The sequence below is a fragment of the Dermochelys coriacea genome, chromosome 2, assembly GCF_009764565.3.
Source record: "Dermochelys coriacea isolate rDerCor1 chromosome 2, rDerCor1.pri.v4, whole genome shotgun sequence".
Lineage (NCBI taxonomy): Eukaryota > Metazoa > Chordata > Testudines > Dermochelyidae > Dermochelys > Dermochelys coriacea.
In genome coordinates this window covers 231,065,671-231,084,538 of record NC_050069.1, presented here as the reverse complement: position 1 = coordinate 231,084,538, position 18,868 = coordinate 231,065,671, and the positions used below count along the sequence as shown (strand labels likewise).

The following is an 18,868-nucleotide window of genomic DNA, read 5'->3' as shown; positions in this document are numbered from 1 at the left end:
ATGTCCCAATCCTTTCTGACTCTGGCCATCAAGCCGTGGCAGTGAGAACACTTGTGGGATGTGTCCCTCTTCCAGAGAGCAAATACATTGCGGCTGGCTGGCAGTTACTGGGAAGGCAGCCCCGCAAGAGATGCACCTCTTAAACCCAGGGGATCTGTGCATAAGGGTAAGGAAAAAAGCTTCCCAGTTAGGAACGGCGGGAAGCAGAAAAACAGAAACCTAAGCTATGAATAACTTGAAAGGTGAAGTTAAAAACAAAAAAAAAATTGTTTTTAAATAGAAGAAAGGAGAAGGAGAAGAAGAAAATACTAACTAAACTACAACTAACAAGTAAGGCACTATCTACTGAGGGAACAGAAGCAGCAGACTCTGCTGCGGATTCATCCCAGACCAAAGGCGGTAGAGAAGGAACTGGGGGCAGTCGGCCTGCACAGCACTTTATATATGTCCTGCTTACAGCACGGGATGGGGGAGGTGTACATGTGCAGTCCAACGGGCACTGCTGATGAAGATCTCTGATCCCATGTGCAGGGGGTGCTGCCACACATACAAGTGGAGCTCCCAGAGGGATATCACATGAAGAAGAAACAAAGATGACCAGTGAAGACGCAGTTGAGGGAGGAGTTGCCTACAAGCCAGTTCATCAATCACTGAAGACAGAAGTAGTTGGAGGAATAATATCCTCCATCCAGAGCTCAGAGAGATGAAATGACTTGCATAAGGCCAATAAGTATGTCAGTAGCACAACCACAGTTAAAACAAGAGTTCTTGACACTCCACACTTCACTTATTCTTTTGGAACATACACTGCCCCTTTCAAATGAGAAAGCAACTGACTTTACTATGATTTGTGTTATTTTATACTTTGCTGCTTTTTTTCCTTAAGCAGAGATTGATACTGATTTTACCCGAAGAGTGCAGACTCTCACTGGCAGATCTTCTTTAGACCCTAAAAGATGTGGAACACACTTTCATTTAATACTATTCAAACCACGCTTCCTACATAGAACTTAGTTGAAATGTTCTCTGTATATAAAAATGAACAAAATATACATACTATTACATGTTGTGCTGTATAATAAACCTCTTCCTCCTTCTCCAGAGACCTTCCAACATGTTTCATCCCAAAACTTGGTGGACTTGTATTTACTCTTCGTGTCAATTAAATTCATAGGAACAAAATCACCAGACTGGATCAGACCCGAGGTCCATCTAGCCCATCCCATCTCCAACACTGATCACTTACTGATGTTCAGGGGAAAGGTGTAGGAGAGAGTAGGCAAATGCAGGATGTTGCCCACATTAGGTCTCTCTGATCTCCAACAGTTAGATTGGCTTAAGCCCTGAAAGCATGAAGTTTAGTATCCCTTCCAAAATTTAGTGTCTCTGCTGAGACTTCCAAGAGGGGTCCCAATTAACATCAACTGTGACAGTGTTTTATGTGACAATGTAGACATTTGTCCACTAGGAATTAGACTGACAAACTCACTTCACATAGAACACACAGCCTCTAAATTGTGAATGACTGTGGGCCACTGCCATCCTAGGCTGGCATCAAAATAGCCTTTTCCACAGTAGGCATTTATCTAATAATAATTTACTACTTTGCCAGCAGTGGTGGGAGTGCTAGTGTAGACAATGCGCTGGCCCCCTGAAGCATTTTAAGTATTGTATTTTGTGGACCTGGTTTGAGCAGGATTAGATTATGCTTAGAAAATACGAACAGGGCCTGAAGCCATATCTATAAAAGCTCTGACCATTGCTACCAGAAGGTGAAGCTGACTTGAGAGTACTAATTGTGAGAAAAATTTGGCAAGAAAACAGTGTAGACACACAACCCTCCAGTGACCTAGATGCAAAAAGCAGAAAATGATATTCCTTATCACATTTTGCTTGCTATGAACATTGTTACCAAACAATCACTCCTGTATTCCCAGACATTTTCTTCCTTTTAAAAAACAGTTTCACATGAATGAAGGCAAGAAAACATTTTTGATTATTAAACTGCAAGTAGTATTGGTTATTGACTTGTAAACTGATGTGCAGTGTATGAACAGAATGTCCAGAAATACAGTCGCTTTCATTTGCACTTTATCACCACAAAATATTTATAGTGTATGCCTTACAGAAACAAATAGTATGCAACATACTTGAAATATGGTAACAGCATACAGTTAGTTACTTGGATTTTAACTCAGGGAATTTGATGTACTGAGTTAAATGTACTGTAACAATACTATTTTTCCCTATATGCAATATGCAAAAAATTGAGTTTGGAAATTTAAGTTAGTGTGTGTCCACAAGACCACTAGTTCATTTCAAAGTATTTCCTTTCTTGATCATTTTATACTATGAAATGCATAAAATAACTTTGCAACATAATGTACTAAATGCTTCAAATTTAATATTCTACATTCATACCAAAAACAATTAACAGTTTTTACAAATAGTGTTATTTACTAAATTACACTTTTCTACAACAGTGCAATCCACGTACATATGCCAACATTAAATGGAATTTCAAAAATAAAAGAGTACTTGACTACTGCATATACTCTATTAAAACCAAGACAAACTTTAACATTCTCTTTTCTATGAGAGACAAATTATTCAGCTTTCCAGAAGTACATGCAGGAGAGAGGAATAGAAAAGAAATCTCCTGCCACCTTCAGGCTGAGGCAACAAGAAGAAAATGAGCTTTAGACCTGCAGCTATATATATTTATTCTGAATCCAGCCAGTTGAATGTTTCTCAGACACAAAGAGAGCCTAATATATCAATGAATTTTTTAAAACAATTTTCTTGTGTTTTTCATATATTAAAGTGAAAAGCTCAATATCAAGACCTTTTTTAGGTGTCTGACTGTGGACATTGTACTTTATAATATAAACATTGAAGTGATCAGTATTTTTAATAGTTGCAACAGGGGCAATAGGGACAACTCTATTGTGAAGTTGGTCAGTTGTATTAAGACTGAACAACAGAAAAAATGATTCTGCCTGCAGCTATTCATAGCAAAATTAGCATGAGGTGGAAAAACAAACAAACAAAGAGTGAAACAAAACTCAAGAAAAACTTAAAGGAGACATTTTTCTTCTCTGCTCCTAAAAATGGATACATGCTGCTTTCTCTGAAGGTAAGTACCACACTGAAGCCAGGCAGTTGCTGTAACACGTACTGTTATTGCCCATCTGCCTGTAAAACCCAGTAGACTGGGGCAGGAGGTTAAAACCAATATAAGAGAAGATTACACAGAAATCTTTGAAAGCCAAGTGAAAGTAGTTAAGAGTCAAGTGAACGAACTCAAAGAAACCCAGCTTTTCTTTAAACATTGTGGTAGTACCACTGATTTTAGGCTGGAGAATAAGGTATCAGCTCTCCAGCCTAAAATCAACATTCCTACCACCTGGATGAAATCTGAGAACCATGGGTCAACCTCAGTCAGATAATCAAAGATAGCTCTCATTATAAGCAGAGTTCTCTATTTTGCACATAAGTTTCAATATTTGCAATTACCGATAGAATTCTCTGAAGTTCTGATGACCCAAACTCATTTTCGTTTCAGAAATCAAAGGTAATAGCCACAAAGAAACTATGTTGTGGAAGACAGTGCACTGCTGTAAGACTTTCGAAAAACATTCAGTGATCCTTATATTGTTGTCTTCTAAGCCTCCTTTCTACTTTATTTGGGCTTAATTACACTATATTAATAATGTATAGTGCTACAGTAGGCATATTCCAGCTGGTAACACTAAACACTTATATACGGAGGCACCAATAGCAAGTATGGCCAGGGCATACATTTTTCCAATCCTGAAGCTAGACGGTGGCAAAATCTGGTAGCAGTCTCCTCCAGAATATCAACGTAGCAATCTTTTCAGTTTGTACTACTCCTTAGTTTTCTTCTCTGGAAAAATCAATTTCCTTGGGATGCTTTACAATAATACTTGCTATCTTTGTTGTGCCTATATGTATTGAACTGATAGACATGGACAAAATGTCTATAAAATTAAGTGAATAGAAATCGTTTAGGAGAACTTGTGCCTGTTGGTCACAGAAAGCAAAGCATTACAACACCCTATCTAAAGTCAGATAACAGTTTTTCTAGTTCTTCATGGATACAGATTTTTTTAAAAACACTTTAGTATTACATTCAGAATTTACATGCAAAGAAATCAAGACGTTCAAAGAATGAGCTTTCTATAGCGTAATATGGTAGATAGTATTTTTGAAGGAAACAAACTTTTGAACAGCCTGACTTGTTGGCATTTAAAATCTCAGCTTTGACTTTTTGTTAGAGAAACTGTAGAGAGACGCACTCTTTTCATTCACATTTCACACAGGAAGACCAACCAAGAAATGTGAAACTGCTCTCCATATAGTACAAGGCAGGTTTAGGACTCCGAAGGAGTGACAGCAACAAAGTATCAATAGTGGGATTCACAGGCGGAATACATTAAAAATAACTAGCTGGAACTAGTTTGAACTGAAGGGCAGTGGCCAAGTAATTTGTAGGAAAGGAAAGGAGGCTGAATAAGAGAGTTAGTGTAATAAAGGTGTCCAACATGTTACAGATATTAGCTATCACTGAAAAGTCTATCCTGAGGAAAAGAAAATATAACCAATTTAGGACACTGTGGAGAGAAGCAAGAAGTAGTGGTAAACATAACTAGTGTGATGTGAGCTTCACAGACAATCATGTTTGTAGGGAGGTCTGAGCTGGAAGTGTACCAGTTATTCTTAATAGGAAATGTTTAAGGATATTACTAAGTTTGATGGGCAAGTGAAAAGCTTAGAATTCTACTTAAGAATATTGCAAGTGACATGAAAAGGGGCATGAGGCAATAGGAATGTTGGTAAAGAATGACATTGATCCTGCTGAATCAGTCATCTAATGTACCGCAGTTTTACACCACAATCTGTGCTGCAATTTAGGACAAAATATATGATTCTAAGTTGTTCACAAAACTAGTCATTACAAAACTTAAATAAGAGCAATGATGTTAACAGTAAAAGAAATGGAGAAAGATAAGAACTTAGGAGTCAAGGAGGAGTCACTGGTAGAGTTTAGAGTGACAGATCTGAAAGATCCCATTTTGAAAACAGTTTTGCAAAACTATGGAGGGGACAAAGTGCAAACTTGGCCAGAAGCTATTTTAGTTTTAAACCTTAAAAGTGAATAAATATGCATGATACATAAGGTTGAAGATGGGAGCATCTAAGATGCATATAATAGATTTTAAATGCTCAGTAAATACAAAGAACAAAACACAGACTTGCACTAAAAGTTTTCAGAATAGATTTGTCTAGATTTTCCAATGTCTGAAAATTCTAATGCAAAATAGATGATTTTAGAGAATCTTCAATCTTAAGAGAAAAATGGCCAAATTTAAATTGAGAAGAGAAAAAAGACAAAAGATGCCAGATATGCCTACAGATTTTATGAAAATAGAATAGTATCAGTTATTAGCAAGAGGCATAATAAAAATCGTGTTTTACTGGGCCATACAGAATTCCACTGATGCTTAGTAGTTACAAAGCCTTAGGCCTTTATTTGGGAATGTAATTAAGCACTGAAGTCAATGGAACTATCTTCATGGTTCAAGTTAGGCATAGGCTTACTTAAGTATATTCCTCAATCAGGGCCTAAGGAAACATAAATTAGAAGGGGTTTTTTGTTTGTGTAGAAATTCTACTCCTCTCCATCAAAGTAATTTCTCTCCTTTAGGAATAAATTGTCCAATACACACAGAGGATAGCTCATAATCCTAATTGCATACCTTCATCAAGACATAAACCATTGTAAGGTACAAAAGATTCCAAGACATTGTTTTATGTTCCCCCTTAAATCCCACAAATGTAACTGGCTATACTAAGAAGTCATGACTTATGGGGATAATCAGATTGTTGGAGAGAAAATATAAGAAATAGCAAAAGATAGTAGTTTCACTAGCTGAAAAGAATACCATTATGCTGCAATGCAGTACGTTGGGGTTTGCAACCATATTGTTTAGTATTTATGCAATCTGTTTGGTTGACAGCATTCACAGGCAAAATATCGACCAATGTTTGCGAATGATAGCAAACCTAAAGACATGGCAAATAACTATAAACACCGCAAACAGATTCAGAAAGTACTGGATAGTCAAGGTAACTGAGCAATAACACGTGTACAAGAATGAAACGTAAGAAGCAATACATTAAAATGGAAAATAAATATTAAATTGACCAATTATGGCATGTATGCTAACCAAAACCAGAATGTGGGTTTTATACTGAGAGATCTATAAAGCTACCTACTCAAAATGGGCTGAATTAAAAAAAAGGCAAACGGGACGCAAGCGTGCAACAACAGAAATAGAATACAAATCAAAAGAAACATTCTTTTGTATAAGATACATTGATTAGACCGCTGTAAAATGATTCATTCAGTTATTGTTACCCTTTCACTGAGTTTATGAATGGCATACAGAAAGTGAGAGACAGAACAACCTGTGTAAGTTCACATCACTACAGAACAGAATGTAAAATGATCTAAAATTTTAACCAAATTCTGAAGAGTTTTGAAAAAGTGAAATGAGAAACTATTCATACTAGAGAAGTATTAAAAAAACAACAAGGCATCAGACAACTAAAAATTAGGAAATTAAGAAGAGATGTTGGATTAAGGCTGAAGTGTTTTGTGTAATAACAGTACACAGAACAATTTTGCTAAGCAGGGCCACAAGAGTTAAAATAAAAATGTAAAGGTTTGCTCAGCCAAGTGTATATCTATATCTATATCTGTCCATAATTCTTCATGTGTGAGCTAAATAATTACCAGAGTCATGAATAATGTAGTATATTCATGTTTTTGTTCCAGTTTAAAAATTCCATTCATTCCCATCCAAACTCAGTTTCTCTGTCTTTGGTGTAATCTTCACCAATACACACACAATACAGGTCAGAACCCTAGTTATACAACGCTAGTATGGAAAAGTACATCATTATATGCTTTAAACAATAAGTTGTAAGATTCTGATCAGTTTCATGGTCCCATGATATGTTTAGAAGCCTGTAAATAAGAGTTTTAAATAATTATTATTCTAAAACAGAATCATCATTTGCTGTGACCTCGCCAGACCATTTAAAAGGTTAACTAATTTACTTTGGTAGATAATGCCAGCTAATAGTATCTGCAGACTACAGGAAGTCATGATATACTTAAGTTCAATTCACAATGAATGACACTTAGATGTAATTACATTTGGAAATTAACATATAGACCTTAGCATGTAAATATTAACCATGATATGCAGATTTAAACCTTTTCCTGCATTGCAAAAGGGTATCACATCCTTCACAAAACTAGGCACAACTATGAAACATGGTCATCTGTTCATGATTAAAATAAAATAGTAATGTAAAATATTTTAACAGTTTGTTAAATATATTCACATGATCACAAGCGCTATTTCAAATGGCCACTATTGCAATCACACACTATTATGTACATAACATTTATGCCACGAAAGTTTGCAAATTGAGTTTTCACAGACTAGCCAATTTTACCAGACATAAATAATCTTGTACCAATTTTAGGCCTTTTAAAAGGAATTAAATGTCCTAAATATTTTTGTTCCTCTGCAAAATTAAAAAAAAATCCTAAAAAGTCAGTGCAAATTGAATCATTGAACCTGTTCACCAGGGTAGATTCCTATTAAACTGAGGATAAACAATGTTTAAGAGATTAAAGGAAGAAGCTTATAACGTTGTCAACTGCATTTAGCAGAGGTTAGAGAAGATTAGGAATCAGAAGTTCTGGGTCCTATAGTAATGCCTTCTGGGAGTAAGTATGTGGTTGTGGTGGCGGCGGTTGTTGACTGCCTGCTGGTGGAGGCAGAGTTGAAGATGCTAAGTTATAGTTTGGCACCTGCGACACATTAGTTCCAGCATTCTGGTAAGCAGCAACATCAACAGCAGCAGGAGGTGGACTGTACATTGAAGCCTGGTTGGAATATGTGTTTCCAGGAACAGAGCTGACCATTGCACTGAGAGAAAGGGAAATGAAAAGTTGTATAAGAAAGAAGGTAGGAAAACAAGTCAATAGGACTGCAAAATTAATGCAAGTTTTTTTAGATGTATTATATATATGCATGAAAAGCACTTCTCCTGGGCTCAATTTCAAAGAAAATCTTGAAGATGTGCCACACCCCCAAGTTTCATATTCATAAATTTAACTCTGGATTATAAATCTATGCTTTTATTTTCTACTGTATATAACACATGACTCAAGTCCTATTTCTGTTCTGTTAACAAAAACAGAACTGTTTTTAACTGGTAATATACATTATGCAAAGAATGCACAAGGTTTACCAACATATATATTTTTCACATCACATCTTCTAATAATAAGTAATTTAAGTAAGGAAAAACGAATACTTAAAAATAACTCACAGCAGACATCTTTCCCAACCTACTTTAAAACAAAGTCACTGCAGAAAGCCAAAAATTCATCCTTTTCTTGAGGTTAATTTAAGTCCAGTTGAAACTTTTGACCTTATAGGCAGCTCCCTAGATACTTTCTCTACAGAAACCCACTCCCAATCCCCTTGTATCTGGGTAAACGTACAAGCTTCGCTGAGTCTGCAAAATCTATGTAACCCTTTTCCAATATGATCAGTACCTGCCAACATGGCAAGGTGTTTGAAGCAAAGGAAGGGCAATCATCCTTAATGTCACTCATCATACTTCATGTTTTAGAAAGTACTAGAAACCAGTCAGAGCAGCAGGACATGCGCATGAAGCTGCCTTGCATGTTGTATATATTCAGTGAACATGGCTATTTGGAACCCAGCCATGCCCATGGTTTCTTCACATTGTTCTTGTATAAAGAGCACAAGACACAAAAGGTGTTTCACAATCAAAGAATGTTTTGTGTACGAAGTTCATACAATTGCTAAAAAATACTTTTGTTACCTAAACATCAGTAAATACACACTGGAAGGGACTGCACTGTGGAGTTCAGTCAATTATGACTAAAATAAAGGTTGTCCAAAACCAAAATTTCCCCTTAAAAGTCAGTCCTAGTTATTTAGAATGAAATTTAAGTTTATTTAGAATAGGTAAATATTAAAATTACTTAGCATAAGATGTCTGAGCTGGCTGACTAGGGAGTCCTGAGCTTGCCGATTGAGGAACTGTGCCTTGGTTGAGAGAAGGAAGTTGCTCTTGGGGAAGATTATAGCCTTGAATATGGCCCATTTGTGCACTCCCTGCCACCAGATATGTACTACTTTGAGGCTGCCCTGGGTAAACCTTAAAAAAATAAACAAAAGATGGTCAAAGATAAAATACCAGAACATATTATTGCTACTTAGTTAATTGCTAAGTTCAGAATCTAAAGAAAAGTCTCTCAAGCCTTTGCCCACATAAAGTTGTGTATTTAAAAGCAACTTGGCTAATATGCACTGTGCCATGATGTTCTAATAAACAGTGGAGAGTACTATGATTGTACCATAAATTTGCTCTTTCTCAAAAGGAAGAAGACTCCAATACTCTAGGAATTTCAAATACTCTAGGAATTGTTTGAGACACTGTATACCAAACAGGACAGTCATTAAATTTAAAAACTGTATAGTTTTAGTTGTGATAATTCAAAATATTACTGTAGTTTTTTCCTTCTGAATAAAAGTTAAAAATTTCAACTGTTTATCAGAGAACAGACAGTGTAGGACAACTGTGGTCTACCAATATGGTGCTGGCTTTCCTTTGTATCCAGCTGCTAAACAAAAATTCAGAGATAATATTTTTTTATTTTTAGCTAACATTTTCATGTAAGTAACTGCTGAGGCTGTCATTGGGATGTTATGTGAATGGGAGGGGAGGTGGTCTGCTAGAGAAAATTCCATCTTGAAATAAGGCATAGCTTTACCGAGTATTATTAGCCAACAGAACAGTTTACCAAATATTAGATTCTCCATCTCTTGATGTCCTTATATCAAGACTAGATGCTACTGCCAAGAAGCATGCAGATGTACCTTAAGTATACTCACAAAAAGAAAGGAGTACTTGTGGCACCTTAGAGACTAACAAATTTATTTGAGCATAAGCTTTCGTGAGCTACAGCTCACTTCATCCGATGTACTGCAACCCATGTACTTCTGTAATTTAAGAGCAACTCCTATACAGGTTTTGGGCAAGGAAGATAATAGAAGAGGTTGTTTGTGATGAAAAGAACATATGGTTGAACTTAAACTTTACTGTGGCTGATTACTTTTTGGCTTGAATGTATGAAGGAACTGCTGGCTTTCCTTTTGCTCATTTTCTTTTCACACTGGCACCAAGGGCACAGGATAAGCACTCTTTTTGTAAATGTTATAAATTGAAATAAACAAAACAGAGCTAAATTAAGTCAGAGTCTGTGCTAGAAAATCTTTTCAAAGCCTGCAACTGAACATGAACAAGTTTCAAGAGTTTCTTTATTTTTGTCTTTTACATAAACAGTGTTTTGTTTAAATACAACTATAATTTGTAGTTGACTGCTAATGCTGGAAACGTAGTATGGTTTAGTTCTGGAGACAACAAAACATACTCACCTCAGGAAAAAAAGACGAGATTAAGTTAACTGGTCTAAAGGTAACTAGGGAAATAAGGGAGAGGCTGCAGATTCTGTACATAGGGGGTACCAAAGAAAACAGGTAAGGGTCACTTGCTTACATAGAATATACACTCAGACAATAGGGCTTCCAAGATTCTGTGATCTGCTGCTTTAAAAAGTTACTGTATAGTCATTTTACTGCTGTAAGACAATTTTTTCTCATAATGGCTAACTTTGTACAATGATTAGTCATAGTGCATCACTGATAATTTACAAGGCAACTTAGCCATAATCAGCTCAATAAAAACTCAGTATCTTTAAAATCAAATATGTACCTGAGAGCCAGAAACACCAGAAGATTGCATATAATAATGTTGGTTTGGTAGTTTTGCATACATGGAATACATTGGGTCTTCATTCATCAACTTGGTATATAATGAAAGAGCCTCCATGACCTTAACATTGAGCTCTGAAAGTTCTGAATGTTTCCTGGAATAATTAATAATATTTTAATGTAAACTGAAGTTCCCTTTTATAGAAATATCTTCATATATCATCTATTATATCATATGGCTTACTGTACATTTTAGCTATTTATACTGAACTGTGTAATACAGTGGATGTATACATGATGAGGTACCATAGCAAACTACTCTTACTACATGGGAAGTGATGCCTAGACACACTGATCAAGTGTCATAACTTTGATTAGTAGTCAGAAATATTAATTCTTCATCAAGTAGACAAGCAAGACATTTTAATGTTACTCCTGAGTTTAGGCAGGAGATACAATATTTTAGCATTCTAAAGTTAGCAAAAGAAATCATTCACACTAAAAGTACTAGTACTTCTTTGAGAGAAAATCCCCTCAGTCATCTTCCCATGAGGGACATCGCTTTTATTTATATTACCATACTGCCCAGGAGCCATAAACATGGAGCAGGACTTTAATAAGTACATGTACGTTCTCTGGCACATACTATATTGAAATTATTGATGGCAAACTATAATGTAAACGATTGGTACTTTTGCTATTATTTCAAAAGAGTCTGAGCCTTAATAATCAGTATCAGCATATCTATGTACTTTCTTACCTGTCAATATCTTCCAGCTTTTCATCAATGAGAGGTCCCATTTGGTGGCATATTGCTAGGAAAGAATTAAATATATATAATCAGAATCATGAAGGTATCAGTTGTTTGTACTGAAAATCAGAAAGTAATCATGGTTGTAAGTGCTTTAAAAAAAAAAGTACCTGAAATATTTAAACATCAAAAGAAATTTCTAAGATCATAAATACAATTTAACTTGTGATTCATAAAAGCTAGAGTAAAAGTTGGTTATGTACCTTTTTTTTTTTAATTAAAGATTGAGGCCTAGCTTCTCCAAGTTAGATTTTGCAAACTGGGAAGCAACAAAACCCAGCATAAATCCCCAACTTCCCCTTACATTTTTGAGGAAGTGGAATAACTCAAGAAGCTTTTGCAGTTCTCACTGTTCCTTCAAAGTACTGCAGTTCTGGAATTTGTATCAAGAAGGCAATTCTGATGATGGTCAATAGATATTAGTAGACTGTTGCAAAAAAAAAACAACCTAGCTCTTATTTTTCACTAGATCTCAAAAGCACTTTACACAGAAGGTAAATATCATTATCACCATTTTACAAATGAAGAAAAAGGGGAACAGAGAGGTGAAGTCACTTGCCCAAGGTAACCGAGCAGGTCAGTGACAGAAAAAAAATTAGTCATTAGCCTCTGACTTCTATAAATATACCAAGTTATTTTTGCAAGTTTAAAAAAGAATGGTTACCTACAGTAACTGTGGTTCTTCAAGATGTGTTTATGCATAGATTCCACTTTTGGTGCAAACGAGTCCTTTATGCACAAGATTGGGATCTTGGCTAGCAGTGTCCACTGGTGCCAGGCCTGCATCCTGTATGGCTCAAGCCCTATTCCTCCCCCAAACTGAGGGCATAAAGCAGGGCAGGCCCAGTCCCTGAGTTTCTCCACCCATACAGAATCCCAGAGAAGTACAAATCCATAAGTAGTTGGGAAGGAGGGCGAGTCATGGAATTTATGTGGACAACATGTCTCAAAGAACTATAGTCACAGTCAGGAAAGTAATTTCTTTCTTCAAGTGGTTGTCCATTCTTGGCGACTAACAAGCAGGTATCTTTTTGCTCGGAGGTAGACAGTAGGAGTCCTACTTAAACAGCGACTATAGAACAGCCCAACGAAAGTGGGCATCTGATCTGGAAACCTCTATTAAAGAACAATGTCTCGTAAAAGTGTGGACTATGCTCCATGTTGCTGTGCTACAGATTTCAGAAACAGGGACATTCTTCAAAAAGGCAGCACGGGCTGCTTGGCTAGGTGGATCTAACCTGGCTAATTCATGATGTGCCCTTATACACCTGGGGACCCCTCATAGATAATCTCAGAGGATACTATCTGACTCAGTGGTGGGCAACCTGTGGCCCATCAGAGTAATCTGCTGGCGGGCTGCAAGGCAGCTTGTTTACATTGACCATCCACGGGCATGGCTCCCCGCAGCTCCTAGTGGCCGCGGTTCGCTGTTCCCAGCCATTGGGAGCTGTGGGAAGTGGCGTGGGCCACAGGGACGTGCTGGCTGCTGCTTCCCATAGCTCCCACTGCCCGGGAACGGCAAACTGCAGCCACTGGGAGTTGCGAGAGGCTGTGCCTGCAGACGGTCAATGTAAACAAACGGTCTCGTGGCCCACCAGTGGATTACCCTGACGGGCCACGTGCGACCCATGGGCCACAGGTTGCCCACCACTGGTCTGACTCATAAGCCTTTCTACAAAGGCCACAGTCTAGATGCGTTCCTGAATAATTTTGTCCTGTCGCTGTAAAAAGAGAGTGACCTTACTATACCAAGTGCCTGAAGTTTAGTTTCCCCTAACACTGAACAAGGCTGGGGAAGAAAACTGGGAGACAAGCATGTGGGTTCACATAGAATTCTGAAATATTCTTGGGCAGGAACTTGGGATGAGGACGGAGAGAAACCTTGTTCTTATGAAATACTGTAAGGAGTACCTACCACAAGGGCCTGAATTTCCCCTACCCTCTAACCTGATTTAATGGCCACTAAAAAACTGTCTTCATAGATAAGTGAAACAGACACATATTAGTAAGAGTTCAAAGTGTGTGTATGGGGAGGGGGGGCATCCATTAACTATTAGCGATGGATCTCCCAAACGGGGAGAAAAAACATGAATGGTGTCCTTAAAGAACCTTACCAGTGAAGGGAGGGAAAAACACAGTATAACCCTTGGATGGAAGGGTGATGTACAGATATTTCTACTAAATGGACCTGTATAGTTTCAGGGCTAATAAGCTTTCCAATATTGCTGCAATGGATGCTGTCAAGGGAGACAGCTGGTTCTGAGATGTGCAAATAGGAAACCTCTTCTACTTAGCTTTATAAATCAGTTGGATTGATGCTTTCCTGCTTTGGAGCACAATGTTCTGAATTTCAGCTGAACATCTTCATACAATGAATGTCATCTAGCCAGCATCCAGGCTAAAGTGGTCAGATTTTGCATCTGGATACAGCCATTGTTCTGTGAGACTATGTCCAGCAGAGCAGCTGAAGTGGCTGTGCTGAAAGAGCCATCAGATCCAAGTGCCAGAACTGCTTAGTCGACGCTGGGACTATCATCAGTGCTGGGTCTTGATTTACTTGTTTTACTGGTGTGGGGGAAAACAAACCTATTTCTTTGTACCCGCACTTGTGAAAATTTTCTACAGGACTTACCCTTTCAGAGACCCCTCGTGGCTGTCTGAAAACTGTCTACTGATTTGATCTTGAAAGGTGTTGGGAAGGCTAGGAAGGTGTAGAGCCACTGGTGTGATTTGATTTGGAATGCACCAACTCCAGAGTTGCATGGCTTCCTGACAGGTGGAATGATCTCACTCCCCCTTTTCCAATAACATGAAGCATAGTTGTGGTGTTGTCTGTCAGAAATTGGATTGTGGATCTCAGGAGAAGAGAAAGGAATGCTTTGCCCGGGCAGATGGCTCTGAACTCTAGGGCATTCATGTGGAGTCAAATATATTGAAGAGACCCTGAATATGAAGGTGATCTACATGAACCCCCATCACCACTTGTGGTAAGTAGAGGTGTAGAGAAATATTTTTGCCACCAGCAGAACGAAGAGAGGACTTCTCGTGGAACTGTGATCATATACCCAGCAGGTAACACATGGACATATATCAGTTTCAACCACCCTTGCATGCAATGTAGGTGACGTGCATCATGTAAGTGCATGAGGCCATGAGTCTCACATTCTGAGGCCTGATTTCACTGATGTTCTTGGATGAGCTTGAAGTTAATTGATGAGGTTCACTATAGTTTGGAATCTTTCCTGTGGAAGGTAAACTCTTGCTGACCTAGAATGTAACACTGCTCCTATGAACTCTATGCTTCTAGTTGGAGTAAGTATGTAGGGTATTGAAGGAAGAGAGAAGGCTTTTTGAACCAAGATGGTCACCTGTTGGTGTGATCTTCCTCATGACATCAGCCAGTTATTGAGGTATTGTTAGACCTGTTTCTCTGGTCTCCTTAAATGAGCTGCCACAATGGCCGAACAATTGGTATATAATGTTGGTGCAGTGGAAAGATCTTTGGGCAGGACCCACTGTAGGGAACATGTTCTTATGTGAAATATGTGGCATTTTCTGCAGGTTGGATGAATGAATGTGGCGATAATCTTGCAGGTCAAGAGCCATGAATAGTCTTGAGAACCTTACAATGGAATTACGGAGACTAGTCAATATCCTGAACTTAAAACAGCGGATGAATCTGAGACATTAAAGGTCTTTGAAGGAATGTCATCTCCCTTTCTTCTCTGGGATGAGAAAATGGGAATAAAACCCTCCATTCTTAAATTTTAAGGGCACCTCCTCCACTGCTCCCAGTTGTAGAAGGGAATCTACTTCTAGCTTTAATAGTATCTTTTGAGAAGAGCCCCTGAAAAAAGAAAGGAAAGTAGGGATAAAAAGGTAGAAAGGGACTGGAACTGCACAGAATACTCCTTTACAATCTTTAGGACCCACTGGTCTGAGGTGATCCCAGTCCAGGCTTCCTGAAAATAAGAGGCAGCTACCAAGAGGGATAGAAAGAAAAAGATCCTTGATTGGTTCTGTCAGGCTCTTGACCTTGGCATCAAACCTGCTGTCCAGTGGAAGGCACAGATTATGGGGCAAAAAAGAATGAGGCAGAGGGTTATGTCTGGTTGAGTCTCTGCGTCTTCTCCTTGGCAGCAACTAGGTCCTCAGGGGACTGACGACAGTATCAGGTACAAAAAGAAGACTGCTTGAACAAAGATTGTTGATGTGCTTTTTCCCTTCATAGGGCTGGAACACAGAGGCCCAAACAAAAAAAGTCACTCTTGGAGGGCTACATCAGACCTAGAATTAAAAAGTTCATTTCCTTCAAAAGGAAGATCTTTAATAGCTGTCTGGGCCTCCCTGGGGATACCTGAGTAATGGAGTCAGGAAGGCCCCCCCACCATTACCAATACTATGGCCATATTACATGCTGTGATGTCAGATTGTAAAGAAATGCAAGCAATCAACTGTCCCTCTGCCTGATGGTCTTCCTCTTCTTTTGATATTTCTTTGGAAGACACTGTACTAACTGAGATGAAGCATCCCAGTTTAAGAAGCAATACACTGAAAGAAGGGCCTGACAATTAGACATCTGCATCTGGAAGATGGCTTACAAAAATACCTTATGCCCACATAAGTCTAATTTGTTTAGGTTCTTCTCTCTCAACATGGATTTGGAAGTCCCCCTTTTTTTTGACCTTTCTTGAACAGCCACCATTACAAGAGAACTCAGAATTGGATGGGAGTACAAATATTCTGATCCCTTCGGAGGGACCTGATAGCCACATCAGTTTGCTTTGAGGCTGGGATGGATGCTGTTGCATGCCACACGTTTTTTGTCACAGGGAGCCTGCCGTATGTGGAAAGGTATAAGATGTACAAAAGTTTGTGTTTTGCCTGACCCACATAGATGTATATCTATCTATCTATCTATTAGAAAAAATCCTGGGTCTCTGTTATGTGCCTAATGAGGTCCTAGAACACTGTGAAGTCATCCACTGAGGCAGATGTAGAGGAGTTCATTGCCTTACCTGGGGAGGAAAGTCGCACAGGGGAGTAGTAGTTGTTCTCCTTGGCATTTGATGCTCTTCTTCATTTTTCTCCTGCTGCCTTTCTAGGATCTATGGCTGCACTAGTTGGGAACACTGAGGGATGGAGGACGGGGGCTACCAACACAGCGGTAAGCCTACAAGTCCTAGGCCTCTTCCTGCTACCTCATGACATCTTCTGTAGAATCCCTTTCTGACTCCCATTGTGCTACCCAAGAAGGGGAAAGTGGATGGGTGGGAGATGAGAAAGAAAAGGAGGAAGTGTATCACAAAAGCCATTCTATTGGGAGTGCTCTGCATTTGGAGAGGAGATGATGGTACTGGGGATACCACCTTAACTTGATGTACCAATATCTCAGAAGCTGGTTGAATGGATACCACCCTGAATCCTGCAAAGAAGAGGTGACTCCAGTACCGGGTCCACAGTTAAGTCACTCAGTGCAGTGTTTGCTTTGGGTGTTGGGGCACCCAGGAGTCCAAGTGCAATCTGAGAATTTAGGGGAGCTGTCTTGGCAATCAGTAGCAAGGAACCACAGGTGGCCTGGCCTTTTCAGGATTCTGGCGCTTAGGAGGCTGAGCCTAAAGTGCACCTCAGTGGAATTCATGTGGACAATCATTCAAAAACGTACAAAATTTCATTACCTTCAAGATGAAGCAGCTCTGGTAGATCCGGCTGATCATCAGTTGGATCTGCACTTTGTAACATCTGTAACAGTTGGTCCATTTTATCCTATAATGAAAATAAGAGAATTAGTATGGGGAAAAATAGCTGGGTTTTACACTGGATTCCATAAGATTACTATAATGCATTATTCCTTTTTGCCCCCTTTGCCACCCCTCCCTCCCCCCCACACAGGCAATATACACTGACTTTCTAATCCTCTAAGATAGGGATTCTACCAGCATTAACACACTTAGTTTCAGCAGATATGAACAACAGTCTGAGCCTTTATTTAAGATTTTCATCGCTAATAATGGTAATTATCACAGGGCCAAACAGATCCCCTCCACACAAAAAACAAAAAAAAACAAAAACAAAACCCCTAACAGCACAAAAAGAGCAAGAATACTCCATTTACTCTCCTGAAAAAGTGTTATTTTAAGAAGTTTCTATTGAGTTTCTTATTTCCCAGGAGACAGTTATCCATCTGAAAGTTTCAACTGCACACAAAGCAAATGTAACTTTAAAAGAAAGTCAGAAGAGAATTAAAAAGGATAAGCAATGAATATGACAAAATGGTTTAACAACATGTGAAATGTAGACTGTCCCTCATATATAAAAGTCATTCCTCAGAATTTTATTTTATAAGCAGCTTCTACGTTTCATTCTACTTCAATTACATAAGCAATGCTACCACCCAGTGGGTTATGTAAGTATCTATAAAGTGCACATAATAAGTATGCTAAAAGAAATGCATAAATATAGCTCCATCTATATATGTATTAAAAATAAGCCATATTTTGAGAAGTATAACTAGCAGTCCATAAGCACCTAAATAAAGTATTTATTAACATGCAGGAAGACATGAAGTTTTCATACGGTTAGTCTCAGAGTACTTGGGCCTAATTACTTTTGATTAACTGATTTCAGATGCAAACCATTTATATGGGCACCCAAAAGAGAAGACTGGGCACAAAGTCTTTGAAATAAAATTAAAATTACAGTTTTGCTCAGTGGTGTCTAATTAGTGGCCCTCAAGGTGTCAGTGTTATAGAAATTTGTATTTGAATACAAATTGAAGATGTGTTTCTCTAACAGCTTCTTTTCCCTCCTCCACCCCCACCGTCACCACCACTCCACTGCCAGAAGGGACGGAGAAAGCTAACAGCAAAGCAGGTTCTGAGTGGCTTGGTCTTTATAGTCTTGTTTTGATGGGCAAAAATGTGTGCTTTTCAATCATGTTAGCTCGGTACAGTTGAAAAGCCCCACTAAGATGTAGTCTAACAGGCTGCAAGCGATGTCAACTGTGTTAAGCTAATTCAATTTAAACACATACCCCTTTTGCCCATCAAGGCACATTTTAAGAGGAAAGCAGCATGTAGTGAGATAGCAGGGGGAACCACACAGTCTTCCCAAGAGCAGGAGGGAAAGGGAACAAGCAAGCAGC

General features: G+C 38.5%; 1 protein-coding gene across 4 annotated transcripts in view; it reads right to left on the bottom strand.

Moving 5' to 3' along the window:
- Nucleotides 1-2,074: 2,074 nt before the first annotated feature.
- STAM (signal transducing adaptor molecule) overlaps nucleotides 2,075-18,868 on the bottom strand; it is an 88,672-nt gene continuing 71,878 nt past the window's right edge. For all 4 annotated transcript variants that reach the window (XM_038391195.2, XM_043509396.1, XM_038391198.2 and 1 more), the window contains 5 exons: nucleotides 17,403-17,490; nucleotides 11,674-11,728; nucleotides 10,915-11,068; nucleotides 9,122-9,297; nucleotides 2,075-8,030 (listed from right to left, as the gene is read on the bottom strand). In XM_038391195.2, coding sequence (XP_038247123.1) covers nucleotides 7,808-8,030; nucleotides 9,122-9,297; nucleotides 10,915-11,068; nucleotides 11,674-11,728; nucleotides 17,403-17,490 — 696 coding nt within the window. In that variant the 3' untranslated portion in view covers nucleotides 2,075-7,807. The remainder of the gene's footprint in view (nucleotides 8,031-9,121; nucleotides 9,298-10,914; nucleotides 11,069-11,673; nucleotides 11,729-17,402; nucleotides 17,491-18,868) is intronic.